Source organism: Xenopus laevis, chromosome 1L (genome assembly GCF_017654675.1).
Source record: "Xenopus laevis strain J_2021 chromosome 1L, Xenopus_laevis_v10.1, whole genome shotgun sequence".
NCBI lineage: Eukaryota > Metazoa > Chordata > Amphibia > Anura > Pipidae > Xenopus > Xenopus laevis.
In genome coordinates, this window is record NC_054371.1 from 230663538 (window position 1) to 230681792 (window position 18255).

The 18255-nt window shown below is 41.1% G+C and overlaps 1 protein-coding gene across 6 annotated transcripts in view; it reads left to right on the forward strand.

The window, feature by feature from the left end:
• Positions 1 to 18255, forward strand: part of LOC108718947 (protein unc-13 homolog B) — a 193185-nt gene that overhangs the window by 69450 nt on the left and 105480 nt on the right. For all 6 annotated transcript variants that reach the window (XM_041570506.1, XM_041570508.1, XM_041570519.1 and 3 more), the window contains exon 8: positions 5082 to 5139. In XM_041570506.1, coding sequence (XP_041426440.1) covers positions 5082 to 5139 — 58 coding nt within the window. The remainder of the gene's footprint in view (positions 1 to 5081; positions 5140 to 18255) is intronic.

An 18255-nucleotide genomic window follows, 5' to 3' on the forward strand; every position in this document is an offset into this window, starting at 1 on the left:
CCATATAAAGGCACAAGGCTGCAGGCTGAGTTATACAGGGAACTCTGAGTATCACTCATGTATTATAAGGGATAATGTACCCCCTACTGTAAATGATAAGGATATTAGAAGTCACTGAGGGGTTGTTCTGTGACCATATAAAGACACAAGGCTGCAGGCTGAGTTATACAGGGAACTCTGAGTATCACTCATGTATTATAAGGGATAATGTACCCCCTACTGTAAATGATAAGGATATTAGAAGTCACTGAGGGGTTGTTCTGTGACCATATAAAGACACAAGGCTGCAGGCTGAGTTATACAGGGAACTCTGAGTATCACTCATGTATTATAAGGGATAATGTACCCCCTACTGTAAATGATAAGGATATTAGAAGTCACTGAGGGGTTGTTCTGTGACCATATAAAGACACAAGGCTGCAGGCTGAGTTATACAGGGAACTCTGAGTATCACTCATGTATTATAAGGGATAATGTACCCCCTACTGTAAAGTACTGTAGTTAATATTTATCTAATATAGTAGATGCCACAATTGATTTCCATGATATAAAGTAATGGGAAGTCTGAGAGTTTAAACTGTGAATGATAAAACACTGGTGCCGTCAGTATTTGTGTAGAACAGATTGTTCTCTCCAGGCTGATGGGAATGATCTTATAATGAACCTGAATGGAGCTGCCACCAATGTCTGGGGCTGAAAGCTCAAATACATTTGCTTTAGATCCCGCGTCTCTTTTGATGATATATTTATTCATTTTCCTTTGTTTCTTTAGCCAAATAACCTTGAATTCTATTTCTATTCCTCACACACGTGCCAGCTAGTGAAACATTTATTGTTCCTTCATATAAACATGACAAGCAGTCAATGGACAAAGCTAAAACAGACCAAGGACTTCTTCTCACTCTTTCCAGCTTTCAAATGGGGGTCACTGACCCCATCTAAAAACAAATGCTCTGTAAGGCTACAAACGTATTGTTATTGTTACTTTTTATTCCTCATCTTTCTATTCAGGCCTCTCCTATTCATATTCCAGTCTCTTATTCAAATCAGTGCATGGTTGCTAGGGGAATTTGGACCCTAGCAACCAGGCGGCTGAAATTACAAACTGCTGAATAAAAAGCTAAATAACTCAAAAACCACAATTAGCAAAAAATTAAGACCAATTACAAAGTGTCTCAGAATATTCCTCTCTACATTCTACTAAATGTTAATTTAAAGGTGAACAAACCTTATAAAAAGCCAGTTATTCTTGATGACAAATCAGCTTTTTCAAGGCGTTACATTTCCAGGTATCCAGGGATTGTAAGTAACACAATTAAATTGTTATATATTAATTATTAATGGGTTATAACTATAGTGTGCAGGATTATTTTTGTAGGTAATATTCTGCTTAGCACAGGAGTCGGCATCTACAGTGTCATCCCTGGGCTCCATCGTTATGTCATGGGGCTTAAATCTTAAAGGGACAGTACACCCTTTTACCAACATAAGTGCAATAAATGGAGTTTATGCTGAATAAACCTTTTTCCATCTGTTTTAATCAACCTATGGCTTTTGTTATTTGTTGCGCTATTGTTGTGAGATTGAAGCTACTCCATATTTATTGAGGTCATTAGATTCCCAGTGCATGGAGAACCCCCCTTGCTTAATGGATACCTACTTACTAAAATGTCACAACAAAGGGTGAAGGGAGGGCTTTTATACTGGTGATCTTATATCTCCCTCCCAAAGACCAAATCTGGAGTAGCTTCAGTCTCCCTGTTTAGCTCAAGAAATAACAAAACCAGACAGGAAGTATTTCCAGCACAATCTCTATTCATTGCACTCAAGTTGCACAAGCAGTTTACTGTCCCTTTAAGAAATTCCTTATAGCTTGACTGCGGCCTGGTTGTATCTAAACAATAGTCGTTACGGTATTGGTGTGTTACACAATTAAACACTTGTATTCTTCTTCCCCGTACAATGAAGCCTTGATGTACAGGTATACGATCTGTTATCCGGAAACCCGTTATCCCAAAAGCTCTGAATTACAGAAAGGCTGTCTCCCATAGACTCCATTTTATCCAAATATTCCTCATTTTTAAACATAACTTTTTCTGTGTAATAATAAAACAGTAGCTTGTACTTGATCCCAACTAAGATATAATTAATCCTTATTGGAAGCAAAACCAGCCTATTGGGTTTATTTAATATTTACATTATTTTCTAGTTATGAAGATCTAAATTACAGAACTATTCATTATCCAGAAAACCCCATGTCCTGAGTATTCTGGATAACCGGTCCCTTTATAAGCAATAAAAGTACAGCACTGCACAATATGTTGGCACTCTAAAAATATATGTTAATATAAGAATATAATATAAGAATAATTAGAGATGTACTAAATCCAGGATTTGTCCTTTTTCAGCAGGATTCGGATTCGGCCGAATCCTTGTGCCTGGCCAAACTGAATCTTAATTTGCATATTTAAATTAGGGGCGGTAGGGAAATCACGTGACTTCGTCACAAAAGAAGAATTTTTTCCACTTTTTCCTTTCCTGCCCCTAATTTGCATGTGCAAATTAGGATTCAGATTCGGTTCTGTATTCGGCCGAATCTTTCACTAAGGATTCAGGGATTTGGCTGAATCCCGAATAGTGTATTTGGTGCATCCCTAATAATTAGGGATGCACCGAATCCAGGATTCGGTTTGTGATTTGGCCAGGATTCGGCCTTTTTCAGCAAGATTCGGCCCGAATCCTTGTGCCTGGCCAAACTGAATCTTAATTTGCATATTTAAATTAGGGGTGGGTAGGGAAATCACTTTTTCCTTTCCTGCCCCTAATTTGCATATGCAAATTAGGATTCAGATTCGGTTCTGTATTCGGCCGAATCTTTCACCAAGGATTCGGCCGAATTCCAAATAGTGTATTTGGTGCATCCCTAATAATAATCCAGGATTCGGTTCGGGATTTTGCCAGGATTTGGCCTTTTTCAGCAGGATTCGGATTCGGCCTGGCCGAACTGAATCCATATCCTAATTTGCATATGCAAATTAGGGACGGGAAGGGAAATTGAGTGACTTTGTCAGAAAACAAGGAAGTAAAAAAAATTTCCCCTTCCCATCCCTTATTTGCATATGCAAATTAGGATTCCGATTTGGTTCGGTATTCGGCCGAATCTTTAGTGAAGGATTCGGGGGTTTGGCTGAATCCCAAATATTGTATTTAGTGCATCCGTAATAATAATAATAATAATAATAATAATAATAATAGTAAGAGTGAGTGAGTGTAAGGATTGCTACTTTACTGCACTTTACTGCACGCTCCTACAATTAACCTCCCACGCACTGAGCTCAGGAGAAAAGATGGAGATTGCAGCAGCCCATTCACTCTTGTCAGATCTTGGGTAAATAAAACAGACGACGTGGGCTTAAAACGGTTTTTATTGGGCCAACATGTCGCTACGCTCAATAGCCGAGGGAATTGCTACAGGCCCCTGTCTGCACGGGAAACATCTAATTGGCATTTAGTTCTGACTTCCAGACATTAAGAAAATGTTTTATAGAACAAACCAATCACCTTACTATTATTACTGCTTAGAGAATTCCCAGGTGTAGATATACAGCCCAAATACCCCTTCCCTATCACTCCCTATAGCTGCTCTCTTTTCCCGTTTTTCACGGGACAGTCCCGATTTTGACAGCTCAGCCCGCAGTCCCGGATTGTTAATGAAATATCCCGACTTTTTCTTTAATCTCCTGCACTGAACCGCCAGAAAAAGATACAAAGTTTCTTACTTTATTGACTTTTGGCAGAGAGCCCAGAATAGATACTTGGATACATTTGTAACAATCTAAGATAAGCAAAGAAACAACTGTAACAATTTAAGATAAGCAGGTCTCTTTGGGAAACTGTGACTTGCACCTTAAAGGGCAATTCACCTTCATTAGCAAAACTGTAATAACACATAAAAAAAATGTGTTCAAACTTTAATAAACTGCCAATTTATGTAAAATAACCATGTTAATTACGGGGGGGTGTCTAAAAAAAATGGGCGTGGTTAACATTTTTCATGCTGCAAATCTTTTTGTACCTCTTTCTATTTCTAAAATGTTGGGAGGTATGTTCCTTTCATCTTTCTGCCCCTCCCAGTAGGAACGCTATGATTGCAGGGGGATGTATATAGGGATGCACTGGATCCAAGATTCGTTTCGGGATTCAGCCTTTTTCAGCAGCATTCGGCCGAATCCTTGTCCCTGGCCAAACCAAATTGAAATCCTAATTTGCATATGTAAATTAGGGACAGAAAGGGAAATCACGTGACATTTTATCACAAAACGAGGAAGTAAAAATGTTTCTACTTTTTCCTTTCCCGTCGCTAATTTGCATAAGCCAACTGGGATTCATATTCGATTCGGCCGAATCCCAAGTACAATTGGGTGCATCCCTAGATTGAACTGTACAACATTTTATATTTAGATAGTTTTAGTTATATAAATATATATCCAGGTATGGGACCTGTTATCCAGAACAGAGACCTGGGATCTTTCTGTAATTTGGGTCTTCATCCCTTAAGTCTACTAGAAAATCATTTAACATTAAATAAACCCAATAGGCTGGCTTTGCCTCCAATAAGGATTAATTATATCTTAGTTGGATCAAGTACAAGCGACTGTTTTATTATTACACAGAAAAAGGAAATCTTTTTTAAAAATTTGGATTATTTCTGTAATTCGGATCTTTCTGGATAACAGCTTTCCAGATAACGGATCTTTCTGTAATTTGGATCTTCATACATTGTCTACTAGAAAATCATATAAACATGAAATAAAGCCAATAGGCTGGTTTTGCCTCCAATAAGGATTAATTATATCTTAGTTGGGATCAAGTACAAGATACTGTTTTATTATTACACAGGAAAAGGAAATCATTTTTAAAAATGAGTATTATTTGGATAAAAAGGAGTCTATGGCCTTTCTGTAATTTGGATCTTTCTGGATAACGGATCCTATACCTGTACTAAGCATGTAACTGTAAATGATGTATAATTATCGGGGGAGCTGGTGTAATTACAGTTTTTTCCCCATTTTCCTCCTCAGTTTTCCTATGATGACGTTGTGCACAAGAAGCCGTTGCCCATCGCCGCGTCCCAGTGCTGTAAGTGAATGTGCCGAAAATTTACCTTCTGTGATTTGTGCTTTTAATGGTTTTGTCTGAGAATCCTGCCCCCACTTGTGTCGCATGAATTATAGGGGGGCACGGTGTAAATGTTGGGGTATTTTTTTTACTGTGCGTCTCACTCTTGTCTGGTTTTTCCTAATCTTTCTCTTTATTTCTTCTCTTTCTTAACCCTTAATCTTTTCTCTTCTTAACCCTTTCCTCTCATCAGGGAGAACCAGCGGCTTGAAGATTAAAGGAGAAGGGGGAGGGGTCATCTTTATGTTGACTATTCATATGTTATAGATTGGCCAGTTCTAAGTAAACTTCCAATTCGTCTTCATTATTTATTATTTTAGTCATTTTTGGAAGATTTGTCTTTTTCTGACTCTTATTCACTGTGGGTCACTGACCCCATCTAAAAACAAATGCTCTGTAAGGCTACAAATGTATTGTTATTGCTAATTTTTATTCCTCATCTTTCTATTCAGACCTCTCCTATTCATATTCCAGTCTCTTATTCATATCAGTGCATGGTTGCTAGGGGAATATGGTAATATGGGCCCTAGCAACCAGATGGCTGAAATTGCAAACTCAAAAGCTGCTGAATAAAAAGCTAAATAATTTAAAAAACAACAAATAATCAAAAATGAAACCCAACTGCAAATTGTCTCAGAATATCCCTCTGTATATAATACTAACAGTTAATTTAAAGGCAAACAACCACTTTAAGGGGAAGCAAACCTTACTTGTAAACTTCCCAAATTGCTGGTCTTTTTAGACAATATTTTAAGAGTCAGGGGCACTGCACATGCTCAGTTGCTTTGGGGTGCTGTTGAGAAGCTTAGGTATTGGCTTATACAAATGGAAGTTGCCTGGTTTGTTCCGCAGCATCTTGTGGGTCACTTAAAGAGGAATTTCATGTTAACATGATGCAGACAGTAGTACTTAATAACAAGCCCTCATTTATGATTGGTCATGTTTTTTTCCCTTACTTGTTCGTACGTGGATCTGCCACGTGGTTGCTAAGGTCACATAGCATAGTCTGTCCATTGTAATTAATGTAGGGGTCCAGTTAATATAAATTAAACAGGGAAAGTAAATATAAGTGAGTGAGTGAAAGTAAAGAGCTGTGAGTTTGAATACACAGTTAGAATGAGGTCCCTGCCCCAAAGAACTTACAAACTAGAGACCATCTACCTATTGTGTCATATTCCTGCCTGTACCACCAAGTCCCACCTGCAGGGAGCGCTAGAGTTATTTAATTTCACCTCTCATCCACATTCTGAATCATTACAGGAACACTAAAAAAATGAAATTGTATCAAAGTAATAAAAATATCATGTACTGTTGTCCTGCACTAGTAAAACTGCTGTGTTTGCTTCAGAAAGACTACTATAGTTTATATAAACAAGCTGCTGTGTAGCCATGGAGGCAGCCATTCAAGCACAGGATACACAGTAGATAACAGATAAGTACTACTATAGTTTATATAAACAAGCTGCTGTGTAGCCATGGGGGCAGCCATTCAAGCACAGGATACACAGTAGATAACAGATACGTACTACTATAGTTTATATAAACAAGCTGCTGTGTAGCCATGGGGGCAGCCATTCAAGCACAGGATACACAGTAGATAACAGATGAGTACTACTATAGTTTATATAAACAAGCTGCTGTGTAGCCATGGGGGCAGCCATTCAAGCACAGGATACACAGTAGATAACAGATAAGTACTACTATAGTTTATATAAACAAGCTGCTGTGTAGCCATGAGGGCAGCCATTCAAGCACAGGATACACAGTAGATAACAGATACGTACTACTATAGTTTATATAAACAAGCTGCTGTGTAGCCATGGGGGCAGCCATTCAAGCACAGGATACACAGTAGATAACAGATGAGTACTACTATAGTTTATATAAACAAGCTGCTGTGTAGCCATGGGGGCAGCCATTCAAGCACAGGATACACAGTAGATAACAGATGAGTACTACTATAGTTTATATAAACAAGCTGCTGTGTAGCCATGGGGGCAGCCATTCAAGCACAGGATACACAGTAGATAACAGATAAGTACTACTATAGTTTATATAAACAAGCCGTCTCCCATAGACTCCATTTTATCCAAATAATCCAAAATTTTAAAAATGATTTCCTTTTTCTGTGTAATAATAAAACAGTAACTTGTACTTGATCCCAACTAAGATATAATTAATCCTTATTGGAAGCAAAACCAGCCTATTGGGTTTATTTATATGATTTTTTAGTAGACTTAAGGTATGAAGATCCAAGTTACGGAAAGATCAGTTATCCGGAAAGCCCCAGGTCCCGAGCATTCTGGATAACAGGTCCCATACCTGTACAAGCTACTGTTTTTTTTTTATTATACAGAAAGGAAATCATTTTTTTTAATCTGGATTATTTGGATAAAATGGAGTCTATGGGATTGTAATTCTGAACTTTCTGGATAACGGGTTTCTGGATAACTGATCCCATACCGGTACAATTAATATTTGCTACAAATAGGAAGTTTTATAAGATACTAAAAGTTAACTTAACCTTTAAACTGCCATATTCATCTTGCCCTTTAGAAGGGATATTTTCTCCATGTTTGAATGAGTGAGAGGTAGTGTAGTATTTATCTGAGTATTTGTATAATTGTGCCTTTATTATAGCACAGGCTGATGTAACAGTTACTCCAGCATTAAATACATTTATACCCTAAAGAAATGAATTCCACGTAAAAGTGACATTTTGTGGGTAAATATGAGCGGAGGAGCCGGGGGGAGACATTCCCACCCACAACATGGTAATTAGGAGTGTGATTGTTTAATGATGGGACAGATGGCAGCTCCGTGGGGCGAGAGGGGTGATAACACCCTGTTATTAGAGAGAGAGAGAGAGAGCGCAATGCTGTTGTCATGGAGAGAGGGAACAATTTCTGGGCTATTTATTGCTCTCTAACAACTCGCACAGGAACTTACACAGGGAATTAGTGTTTAGTGAGGGGCCGTTAGACACAACAGGGATATAGTCAGAGAGGCATCATCATCATCATCATCATCATCAGGTGCCAACCCAACTGCCACATTGCCTGACAGAGGGGACAGTGGGAGTCTGGTCTGAATAGTGCTGCACTCACTCACTCACGTGCTCTCACACTCACACACACTCACTTGCTCACACATACTCACATGCTCGCTCACACTCACTCACACACACATGCTCACACTCACTCACTAGCTCACACACTCACTCACGCTCACACACTCACTTGCTCACACACACTCACATGCTCGCTCACACACACACACTTACTCACACACTCACACACTTGCTCACACACAAACTCATATGCTTACACTCGCTCACCCACTCACTCGCTCACCCACTCACTCGCTCACACACACTCACGCTCACACACACTCACTTGCTCACACACACTCACATGCTCGCTCACACTCACTCACACACATGCTCACACTCACTCACTAGCTCACACACTCACTCACGCTCACACACACACTCACTTGCTCACACACACTCACATGCTCGCTCACACACACACACACTTACTCACACACTCACACACTTGCTCACACACACACACCCACTCACTCGCTCACTCGCTCACACACACTCACGCTCACACACACTCACTTGCTCACACACACTCACATGCTCGCTCACACTCACTCGCACACACATGCTCACACTCACGCTCACACACACTCACATGCTCACTCACACACTCTCATGCTCGCTAACACACACACTTACTCACACACTCACTCACTTGCTCACACACAAACTCATATGCTTACACTCACACACACCCACTCACTCGCTCACCCACTCACTCGCTCACACACACTCACACAGCCATAGCTTCTTGTGCAACTCCTGTACGGCAGAATTACACTGTTTTATATATTCCTGTTCATATCAGTATCACCTTGTCCATTCCTATTCTCTGTATTGTTAGTTCTGACTCTCCAAATAGTGATGTGTGGCTTCACTAAAAGTCAACCTGTACCTGCCCCTAACCCGCCACTCCTCCATCTTTATACACCCACAGGCCAGACACCTGTTAGGAATAACATATGTATTTGCTCCTATTAGACGGTAGCAGCCAATCAGAAATGAGTTAAAGTCTAGTACAAGGCAGCCAATGAAAGCCAGTGTGTGACTGGTGATATAATCACACAATATCTAATGTCACTTCTGAATGTAAATGAGCAGTAATTATAGCAATGCCAGACTTGGAGCAAAAAAACAATTAAATGTCAAATTCATTAGGTTTTGCAGTTTTTTATCTCCCCACTGCAGCCGGTACTGGTCCTGCTTATTTATCAGCAATGTGGGGGCTACTAGTGACCCCAATCCTCTCGCATGTACACATTAGCCATTGTCTCACTCACATCATTGCCCTAATATTATCTCCTGCCAATGGATTGTCACCGAGAGCGAATCATAATGATCAGTTTCTATTGCAGATAAATTGGTAACGACGCTTTATGTGATTATCGGCCCCTAACAGCAGGTGCCATATTGATTCCCTTAGACAGTACAGTATGAGGGTATAGTTTATTGTGTGCCCAGAACATTCCTTCTCTGTATATTTGTATTTATACATATGGGAGGAGGAGGTGCCATATTGATTCCCTTAGACAGTACAGTTGAATTCAGTGTGTTCAGGGTATATCATCTGAAACATCTTTATCTGCTGCCAGGTACTAATATATCATACACATATGAGATATATATATATATATATATATATATATATATATATATAATTTAAAAAAAAAATGTATATAGTGTATGTGTATATAAAATATAATTTCCTTCCAGGTGGCAGTTGCACTCAGGCTGTGTTTGGTTACTGTAATGCTAAGTCTTCTGTTTCCATATGAACTGACAGTTAATTATGTGGGTGACGGGAGCCTTTTCCTTTCATGCGGGAGCGTTGCTGCACAAGTGCAGATGAAGGGTTAAATATCGGAATAGGCAACTTTTCTGTATCCCTGTTAATCCAGTTATTAGGCCGGACAGCAAGGGTTAATATAGGAAACTGCAAAGCGTTCCGGTAACCAGGGAGTTTCTGTTGCTATGGAGATGCAGTAAGTTGCTAGTGGAAGACTAGTCCTTATCCAGAACTACTTCCCGTCTTTTTTTTTTCTTCTCTTCTTTGTACCAATTCCCATGTAATTAAAGTGCCAGGAGGTTTTACTCATCCCCCTGATGCAGGTGCCGTTACCCCTTCCCTCCTGAGTTCCCTTATAGCAGGACTGTTATATAATGGCAATATAATGTTATATGTGTTAGTGTTATAGTTATACGTGTGTGCCGCACGCTCAGCTATTCTCCCCCCATCAGTTTTCCTTGTGCCGCTGAGTTGGGACAATTATATCAGAAATGATATGTAGCGTCTCCGGATATATATGCGCAGGGTGGAGCTGGGTGGGTTTTGCATATAAATAATTATCTGAGGGCTTCTGGATATTCTCTATAAATATATAAAACACAGAAAAGCGAGTTGCAGATCCGACGCCTGGGTTAGAGTCCTGCAGCGGTTCCGGTACTCGCGGGTTACCCACAAAAACCTACGGTCCCCTGCGGGTTGCGGGTAGAAGTTCCGGGTGCGGGAATAGATGCGGGTCGGCGGTTCTGCGGGGTTGCTGGTCGGGCTGTGAGTCTTCTCAATAGTGATTTTTACTCCTTTTGATCACGCCTACTTCTGATGATGTCACTTCCGGTTTATGACAGCACTTCCTGATACTTGATGGTCAGCGGGTCCGGGTTGCGGATAAGGTACTTGCGGGTCCAAGCGAATAGGAATGCAGGTTGCGGGTACGGGTCGGGTACGGGTTCCAAGAAATGGACCCGCGCAGGGCTCTAGCCTGGGTGCAAGTGAATAAGCTGAGAGTAGTAATAACCAGGAGTAATTAATGTATGTTGGAGCCATTGTTGTGCCGGTGCCGCATGACTTACTGTACAAACTGCCCGTTTCCTAATGTCACCATCATCTCCTGCTCAATATCATATTGTTTCTCTATAAAAATGAGAATGTTGCCTGTGTATGTGCTGCATGAAATGCCGGGGAACCGTCGCTTGCTTTACTCACTGATCATCCCAATAAACTACTTACTTCTTAACCCTTCATGCTGAAGTTTTCTTTTTCCCCCCTCCCCTTCCTTTGCCGCCTTCTCTAATGCTCCCAGGCAATTGGAGTTATATCGGATGGGGAGAAGCTCAGAGTATGTAACTGTTTATTCATCTCCCCTCGTCCCACTGCCACTTTTCCTAAATGTCAGAATCAGTGGGTGTCCATGCATACACTTGTGCTGTAGCCAGGACCCCACGACCAGCAGGACACTTGCAGGAAAGACCTAGATTCATCCATATCCCAAAACTGGCAGTTGCCCTCATACTCTTCCCTAGCTCTTATTTACAGAAGAATCACCTTCCCCACCGCATATCACCCACCTTCCCACAATGGAAACACTAACAATGTCTAATGACCCCACCTGAAAGGCCTTTCCCATTGGCAGCTAATTCCAACACTAACCTTGTTTGATTGTCTTACAGGTGGGTGGAGGGGTCAATTTTGAGATACATTAAAGCAAAGTTACTTCCCACCGTTCAGTGAATTTCTTATTAAGATGTTTCTGATGGAAGGTTATAACAGATATAACAGAGCAAGAGGCCATGGTCCTAATAAACGTTCACATTGTTAGTGTTTCCATTGTAGAAGGGTGGGATATTTCAGGTGGGGAATCATTTGTTATGTTGCATTTATACCCTCATGGGGTGGGGTCCCATTTATCCTCCTGACTGGAGTAACAACTGGGAGTAATTTAACTCCTCTCCATAAAGCCTTACATATGCAGAATTATGTCCAGTAAATTTGTTGAAGGCATCTCATTACCTTCTACACAATCTAAGCTTCCAAAGACTATGACAACAGGTGGTGGCAATTTTTACTTGCTGTAGGGCAACATGAACCCAGTTGAACTACATCAGATACTCTATGACCAATATTCTATTAGTACTCTAGTCTTTCATTCAGAATACAGTAAACCAAGTTTAGGGTTTTCATTGAGGAAGGTCCTATATTTTTTGATGTTTTGATTGGGCACATGGAGAACCCTTTGAGACTGCAGATAGGGCATCCCCAGGAATCCTCTGAGAGGGCACGCCAGAAATTTTCTGAGATGGCACCCCACAAATCCTTTGAGATGGCATTAGAGGCCAACCCTGTGTAGTACCCCATAGTAGTAGTAGTCCTCGGGAATCCTCTGAGAGGGCCTCCTCGGGAATCCTCTGAGAGGGCCTCCTCGGGAATCCTCTGAGAGGGCCTCCTCGGGAATCCTCTGAGAGGGCCTCCTCGGGAATCCTCTGAGAGGGCCTCCTCGGGAATCCTCTGAGAGGGCCTCCTCGGGAATCTTCTGACAGGGCCTCCTCGGGATTCCTCTGACAGGGCCTCCTCGGGAATCCTCTGACAGGGCCTCCTCGGGAATCCTCTGAGAGGGCCTCCTCGGGAATCCTCTGAGAGGGCCTCCTCGGGAATCCTCTGAGAGGGCCTCCTCGGGAATCCTCTGAGAGGGCCTCCTCGGGAATCCTCTGAGAGGGCCTCCTCGGGAATCCTCTGAGAGGGCCTCCTCGGGAATCCTCTGAGAGGGCCTCCCCGGGAATCCTCTGAGAGGGCCTCCCCTGGAATCCTCTGAGAGGGCCTCCCCTGGAATCCTCTGAGAGGGCCTCCCCTGGAATCCTCTGAGAGGGCCTCCCCGGGAATCCTCTGAGAGGGCCTCCCCGGGAATCCTCTGAGAGGGCCTCCCCGGGAATCCTCTGAGAGGGCCTCCCCGGGAATCCTCTGAGAGGGCCTCCCCGGGAATCAAGAGGGCAACCCTGTGCATGCCCCATATTAGTACCAGTTCTTTGGGTCACCATGTCTTCCCTGTGCTAACAGCAGCTGCTGGTCAGTTGTATTGTATGCATGAATATCCCACTGTTACACAGCTGAGCCTGGAGCTTTCCTATGTTATCTGCCACTTGTATAACAAAATCATGTTTCTGTTCTATGTAGATAACTGGCATTGTTATGTGTTGTGCTTGTGTATTAGCATAACGTGAATGTATTTGTGGGGGTATCACTGTGTGTCCTGCTTGGCTTATACCCTCACACTGTGGCTTCTAGCACAAAGTCCTGCCTAGGGGAAGGTTGTGGATCGAACGCATTCATTAGCCTCCTCTATGGCCAACAATTTTATCTCTTTGATCATCATTTTATCCTTACTCAAAGGGATACCATGTATAGCATAGATCCTCATTCCAGTGATCAACCACACTAACCTTCTGCCCCCGGCCTATACACCTCTTCTATAAGAAACACTGGGCTGTGACATTGGCTGAGGAACGCTACGATCCTTCTTCATTTCCATGCGATTACTTATATACACAGGACAACAATTCTAGTGAGGGGCCACCCTTGTACCACACGAGGGAAATGAAGAAATATGGCAGTTACCCCACTGTCCCAAGCCAAGTCTCCCTGTTGTTCCAGAAGAGACTCACTAATCCCGGGAGAAGGTCACATTTTTGATCATAGGGGGATCCCCAAATGAACAAACTGGGACCATACAGTGATTTTAAACTTTACTTGTCAAAAACTTTAAATCATAAATATCCAAATTTGCCTCTAATGCAGGCTTTTGTGTATTCTTCATATTTGTGTTCACCTCCTGGTGCTTCTTAAAGGGATACTGTCATGGGAAAAATCAGTTAATAGTGAATCAGTTAATAGTGCTGCTCCAGCAGAATTCTGCACTGAAATCCATTTCTCAAAAGAGCAAACAGATTTTTTTATATTCAATTTTGAAATCTGACATAGGGCTAGACATTTTGTTAATTTCCCAGCTGCCCCTGGTCATGTGACTTGTGCCTGCACTTTAGGATAGAAATGCTTTTTGGCAGGCTGCTGTTTTTCCTTCTCAATGTAACTGAATGTGTCTCAGTGAGACATGGGTTTTTACTATTGAGTGCTGTTCTTAGATCTACCAGGCAGCTGTTATCTTGTGTTAGGGAGCTGCTATCTGGTTACCTTCCCATTGTTCTGTTGTTAGGCTGCTGGGGGGAAAGGGAGGGGGGTGATATCACTCCAACTTGCAGTACAGCAGTAAAGAGTGATTGAAGTTTATCAGAGCACAAGTCACATGACTGGGGGCAGCTGGGAAATTGACAATATGTCTAGCCCCATGTCAGATTTCAAAATTAAATATAAAAAAATCTGTTTGCTCTTTTGAGAAATGGATTTCAGTGCAGAATTCTGCTGGAGCAGCACTATTAACTGATTCATTTTGAAAAATGTTTTTTTTACCCATGACAGTATCCCTTTAACATACTGTTCTTTCAACATTTTTCCACAAGCACCGAGACAGACGCATAAATGTAGTAACGACCTAAATGTAAGCCTTTAAGGCTACTCCCAGCTGCTAATATACAGTCCTCGCTTCTATAGATAGATCTATGTCACAATCCCATTAAGCAACTAATAACATGGTTCTCAGCTCTGATCTCGGTGCTGATCAATCGTTAATCAGAGTTAAGATTCTTGTGTGAGACTTGTCTGAGCAGCCGCAAAGCTTTCACTGAGGTCGTGAAATCCTCTTTCCCAGACAGTCGATAGATTCAAGTAGAAGCCACCGATGTGCTTGGTATAAACTCTGGTTACGGTGATGAATTTTACCCATATCTCCATATTTACCCAATCCAGATGCTTCTTCAAAAGGCTTCATTGGTTCTACCAGGGCTGTGGAGTCGGAAATAAATTTGGATATCTGGAGTTCTGACTCCCAACTCCTAATAACTTTAAAAACAAGAACTGCAAATAATCAGGTTTAGGAGCTTCTATGAAGGAGGACATGGCAGAAGCAATTCTGTTTCTAAGAGCAATACATAAATTAATTTTTGATTGTATTTAGCAGCTATTCTACAGCTATATGGCAGCTTCCATTAATGAAGACGTTGTTTTAGGTTTTCAGTTGTGTTTGGTTTACGTAGTGTCATTTTCATTTTGGTTTAGAATTACCAAAGGATGTGGTTTATATAATTTTTAAGCTTTGGCAGTGATGTTGTCTACTTTACTGCTTTCAATCAACATGGAAAATACATCAGTATATTAAAGGAACAGTAACACCAAAAAAGTAAAGAGTTTTAAAGTAATTAACATGTAATATACTGTAAGCATGTACTGGTAAAAGTTGTGTGTTTGTTTCATAAAGACTACTATAGTTTATATAAACAAGCTGCTGTGTAGCCATGGGGGCAGCCATTCAAGCACAGGATACACAGTAGATAACAGATAAGTACTACTATAGTTTATATAAACAGATAAGTACTACTATAGTTTATATAAACAAGCTGCTGTGTAGCCATGGGGGCAGCCATTCAAGCACAGGATACACAGTAGATAACAGATAAGTACTACTATAGTTTATATAAACACACTGCTGTGTAGCCATGGGGGTAGCCATTCAAGCACAGGATACACAGTAGATAAAAGATAAGTACTACTATAGTTTATATAAACAAGCTGCTGTGTAGCCATGGGGGCAGCCATTCAAGCACAGGATACACAGTAGATAACAGATAAGTACTACTATAGTTTATATAAACAAGCTGCTGTGTAGCCATGGGGGCAGCCATTCAAGCACAGGATACACAGTAGATAACAGATAAGTACTACTATAGTTTATATAAACAAGCTGCTGTGTAGCCATGGGGGCAGCCATTCAAGCACAGAATACACAGTAGATAACAGATAAGTACTACTATAGTTTATATAAACAAGCTGCTGTGTAGCCATGGGGGCAGCCATTCAAGCACAGGATACACAGTAGATAACAGATAAGTACTACTATAGTTTATATAAACAAGCTGCTGTGTAGCCATGGGGGCAGCCATTCAAGCACAGGATACACAGTAGATAACAGATAAGTACTACTATAGTTTATATAAACACACTGCTGTGTAGCCATGGGGGCAGCCATTCAAGCTGGAATAAAGGAGAAAAGACACAGGCTACATAGCAGATAACGTATAAGCTCTGTCCAATACAATGGTGTTGCATCATTATGTGCTGTGTAACCTGTGTCTTTTCTACTTGAATGGCTGCCCCCATGGCCACACAGCAGCTTGTTTATATAAACTATAGTAGTACTTATCTGATATCTACTGTGTATCCTGTGCTTGAATGGCTGCCCCCATGGCTACACATCAGCTTGTTTATATAAACTATAGTAGTACTTATCTGTTATCTACTGTGTATCCTGTGCTTGAATGGCTGCCTCCATGGCTACACAGCAGCTTGTTTATATAAACTATAGTAGTACTTATCTGTTATCTACTGTGTATCCTGTGCTTGAATGGCTGCCTCCATGGCTACACATCAGCTTGTTTATATAAACTATAGTAGTACTTATCTGTTATCTACTGTGTATCCTGTGCTTGAATGGCTGCCCCCCATGGCTACACAGCAGCTTGTTTATATAAACTATAGTAGTACTTATCTGTTATCTACTGTGTATCCTGTGCTTGAATGGCTGCCCCCATGGCTACACAGCAGCTTGTTTATATAAACTATAGTAGTACTTATCTGTTATCTACTGTGTATCCTGTGCTTGAATGGCTGCCCCCATGGCTACACAGCAGTTTGTTTATATAAACTATAGTTGTGGTTCTGAAGCAAACACACGACTTTTACCTGTCCAGAGCAACAGTACATTATATTTCATTTACTTTGATAGACATTCAGTTTTGGTGTTACTTTTCCTTTATAAACAGAGGAGTCGAATTCGGAGGTACCATTAACTGAGTAGTCGAATGATTTATGTACGGACTCCACAGCCCTGGTTTCTACGCTCATGTGAAAGCCAATAGACAGTTGTTTTATATTACAAAACCTATTGGAAAAGAATTGTTTAATTCTCAATACCACTGGCTTGTGGCTTTGTCTCAATCTTAACAGCCTTATGAATAAGCAAGACTGTCGTACCCTGGGACAATCCCACCTGCCTTCCCACTCTACTGCTTTTCTACTGTGTGATGCTTAGGGGCCCTGGGCAATCAGTGTGTAAAGTGCACAATACGCACCAATGTGTAATGTGATGACTCGTCACGCTTTATAACCTTGAATGATTGTCCATTGGAAGACCCTCGTTCTTTATGTTTGTGCTGTTGGGAATCTGTTCAACTATACAGACACCTTCTCAAACATCTGCTTTTCATTTATTACAAGGGGAAGTAATTGTCATGGAAACGAGAAGCGCAGCGTGACAGCATCACAGTTGGAAAGAGAGAATAAGGGATAACAAGATCATTATACAAGATGATCACCACTGGTGCACGGATGTTCCCCTTACATTTCCTTAGTTGGGTTTCTTTGATATCCAGGAAAAAAATCGCCTCTCTCTATTACACCAAGTCGCAGTGGATGAGTTTGGGGTGGGAGTCAATACTAATTTTTTTTACTTTTTTTCTCTTGAGCCACATTCAAACGTAAAAAATGTTGGAGAGCAACACAAGCATGCAAAAAGTTCATGTGGATGCCAAATAAGGACTGAGACTTGCTGTTTGGTAGCCCCTATGTTGACTGGCAGCCTACATTGCCTGTTTGGCAATACACATGTTTTGTAGGCATCTAAAGCTTGTTTTCAAGCCTGGATTTCAAAAAGAAACACCTGTTTTTAGGCAACTGGGAGCAACATAAAGGGGTCGGAAAGCAACTGGTTGAGGATCACTGTATTAGGGTCAACTTGTGGCTCTAAAGTTAAGAAGTAGAGCTCTTTGCATGATTGGCAAGTAGTAGAGTAATGTGTTGACAATGCACAATTCTCCCAGAGTCTTGTCATCAAAGTTTCTGGCCTCTACACATCAATATGTAAATACGTAGATTACCAACATATGTTTTAAAGTTAAACCATTAATTCTCTTCCAACAACTTGGATGATCCGTTATGTTGGGTGCAACAGATTCACGAAGGTTCTTCCCAGGCTTCTGTTGAAGTAGAATGATGTTCTCTCAAACGAGATGGTTATATTGACTATGTTACT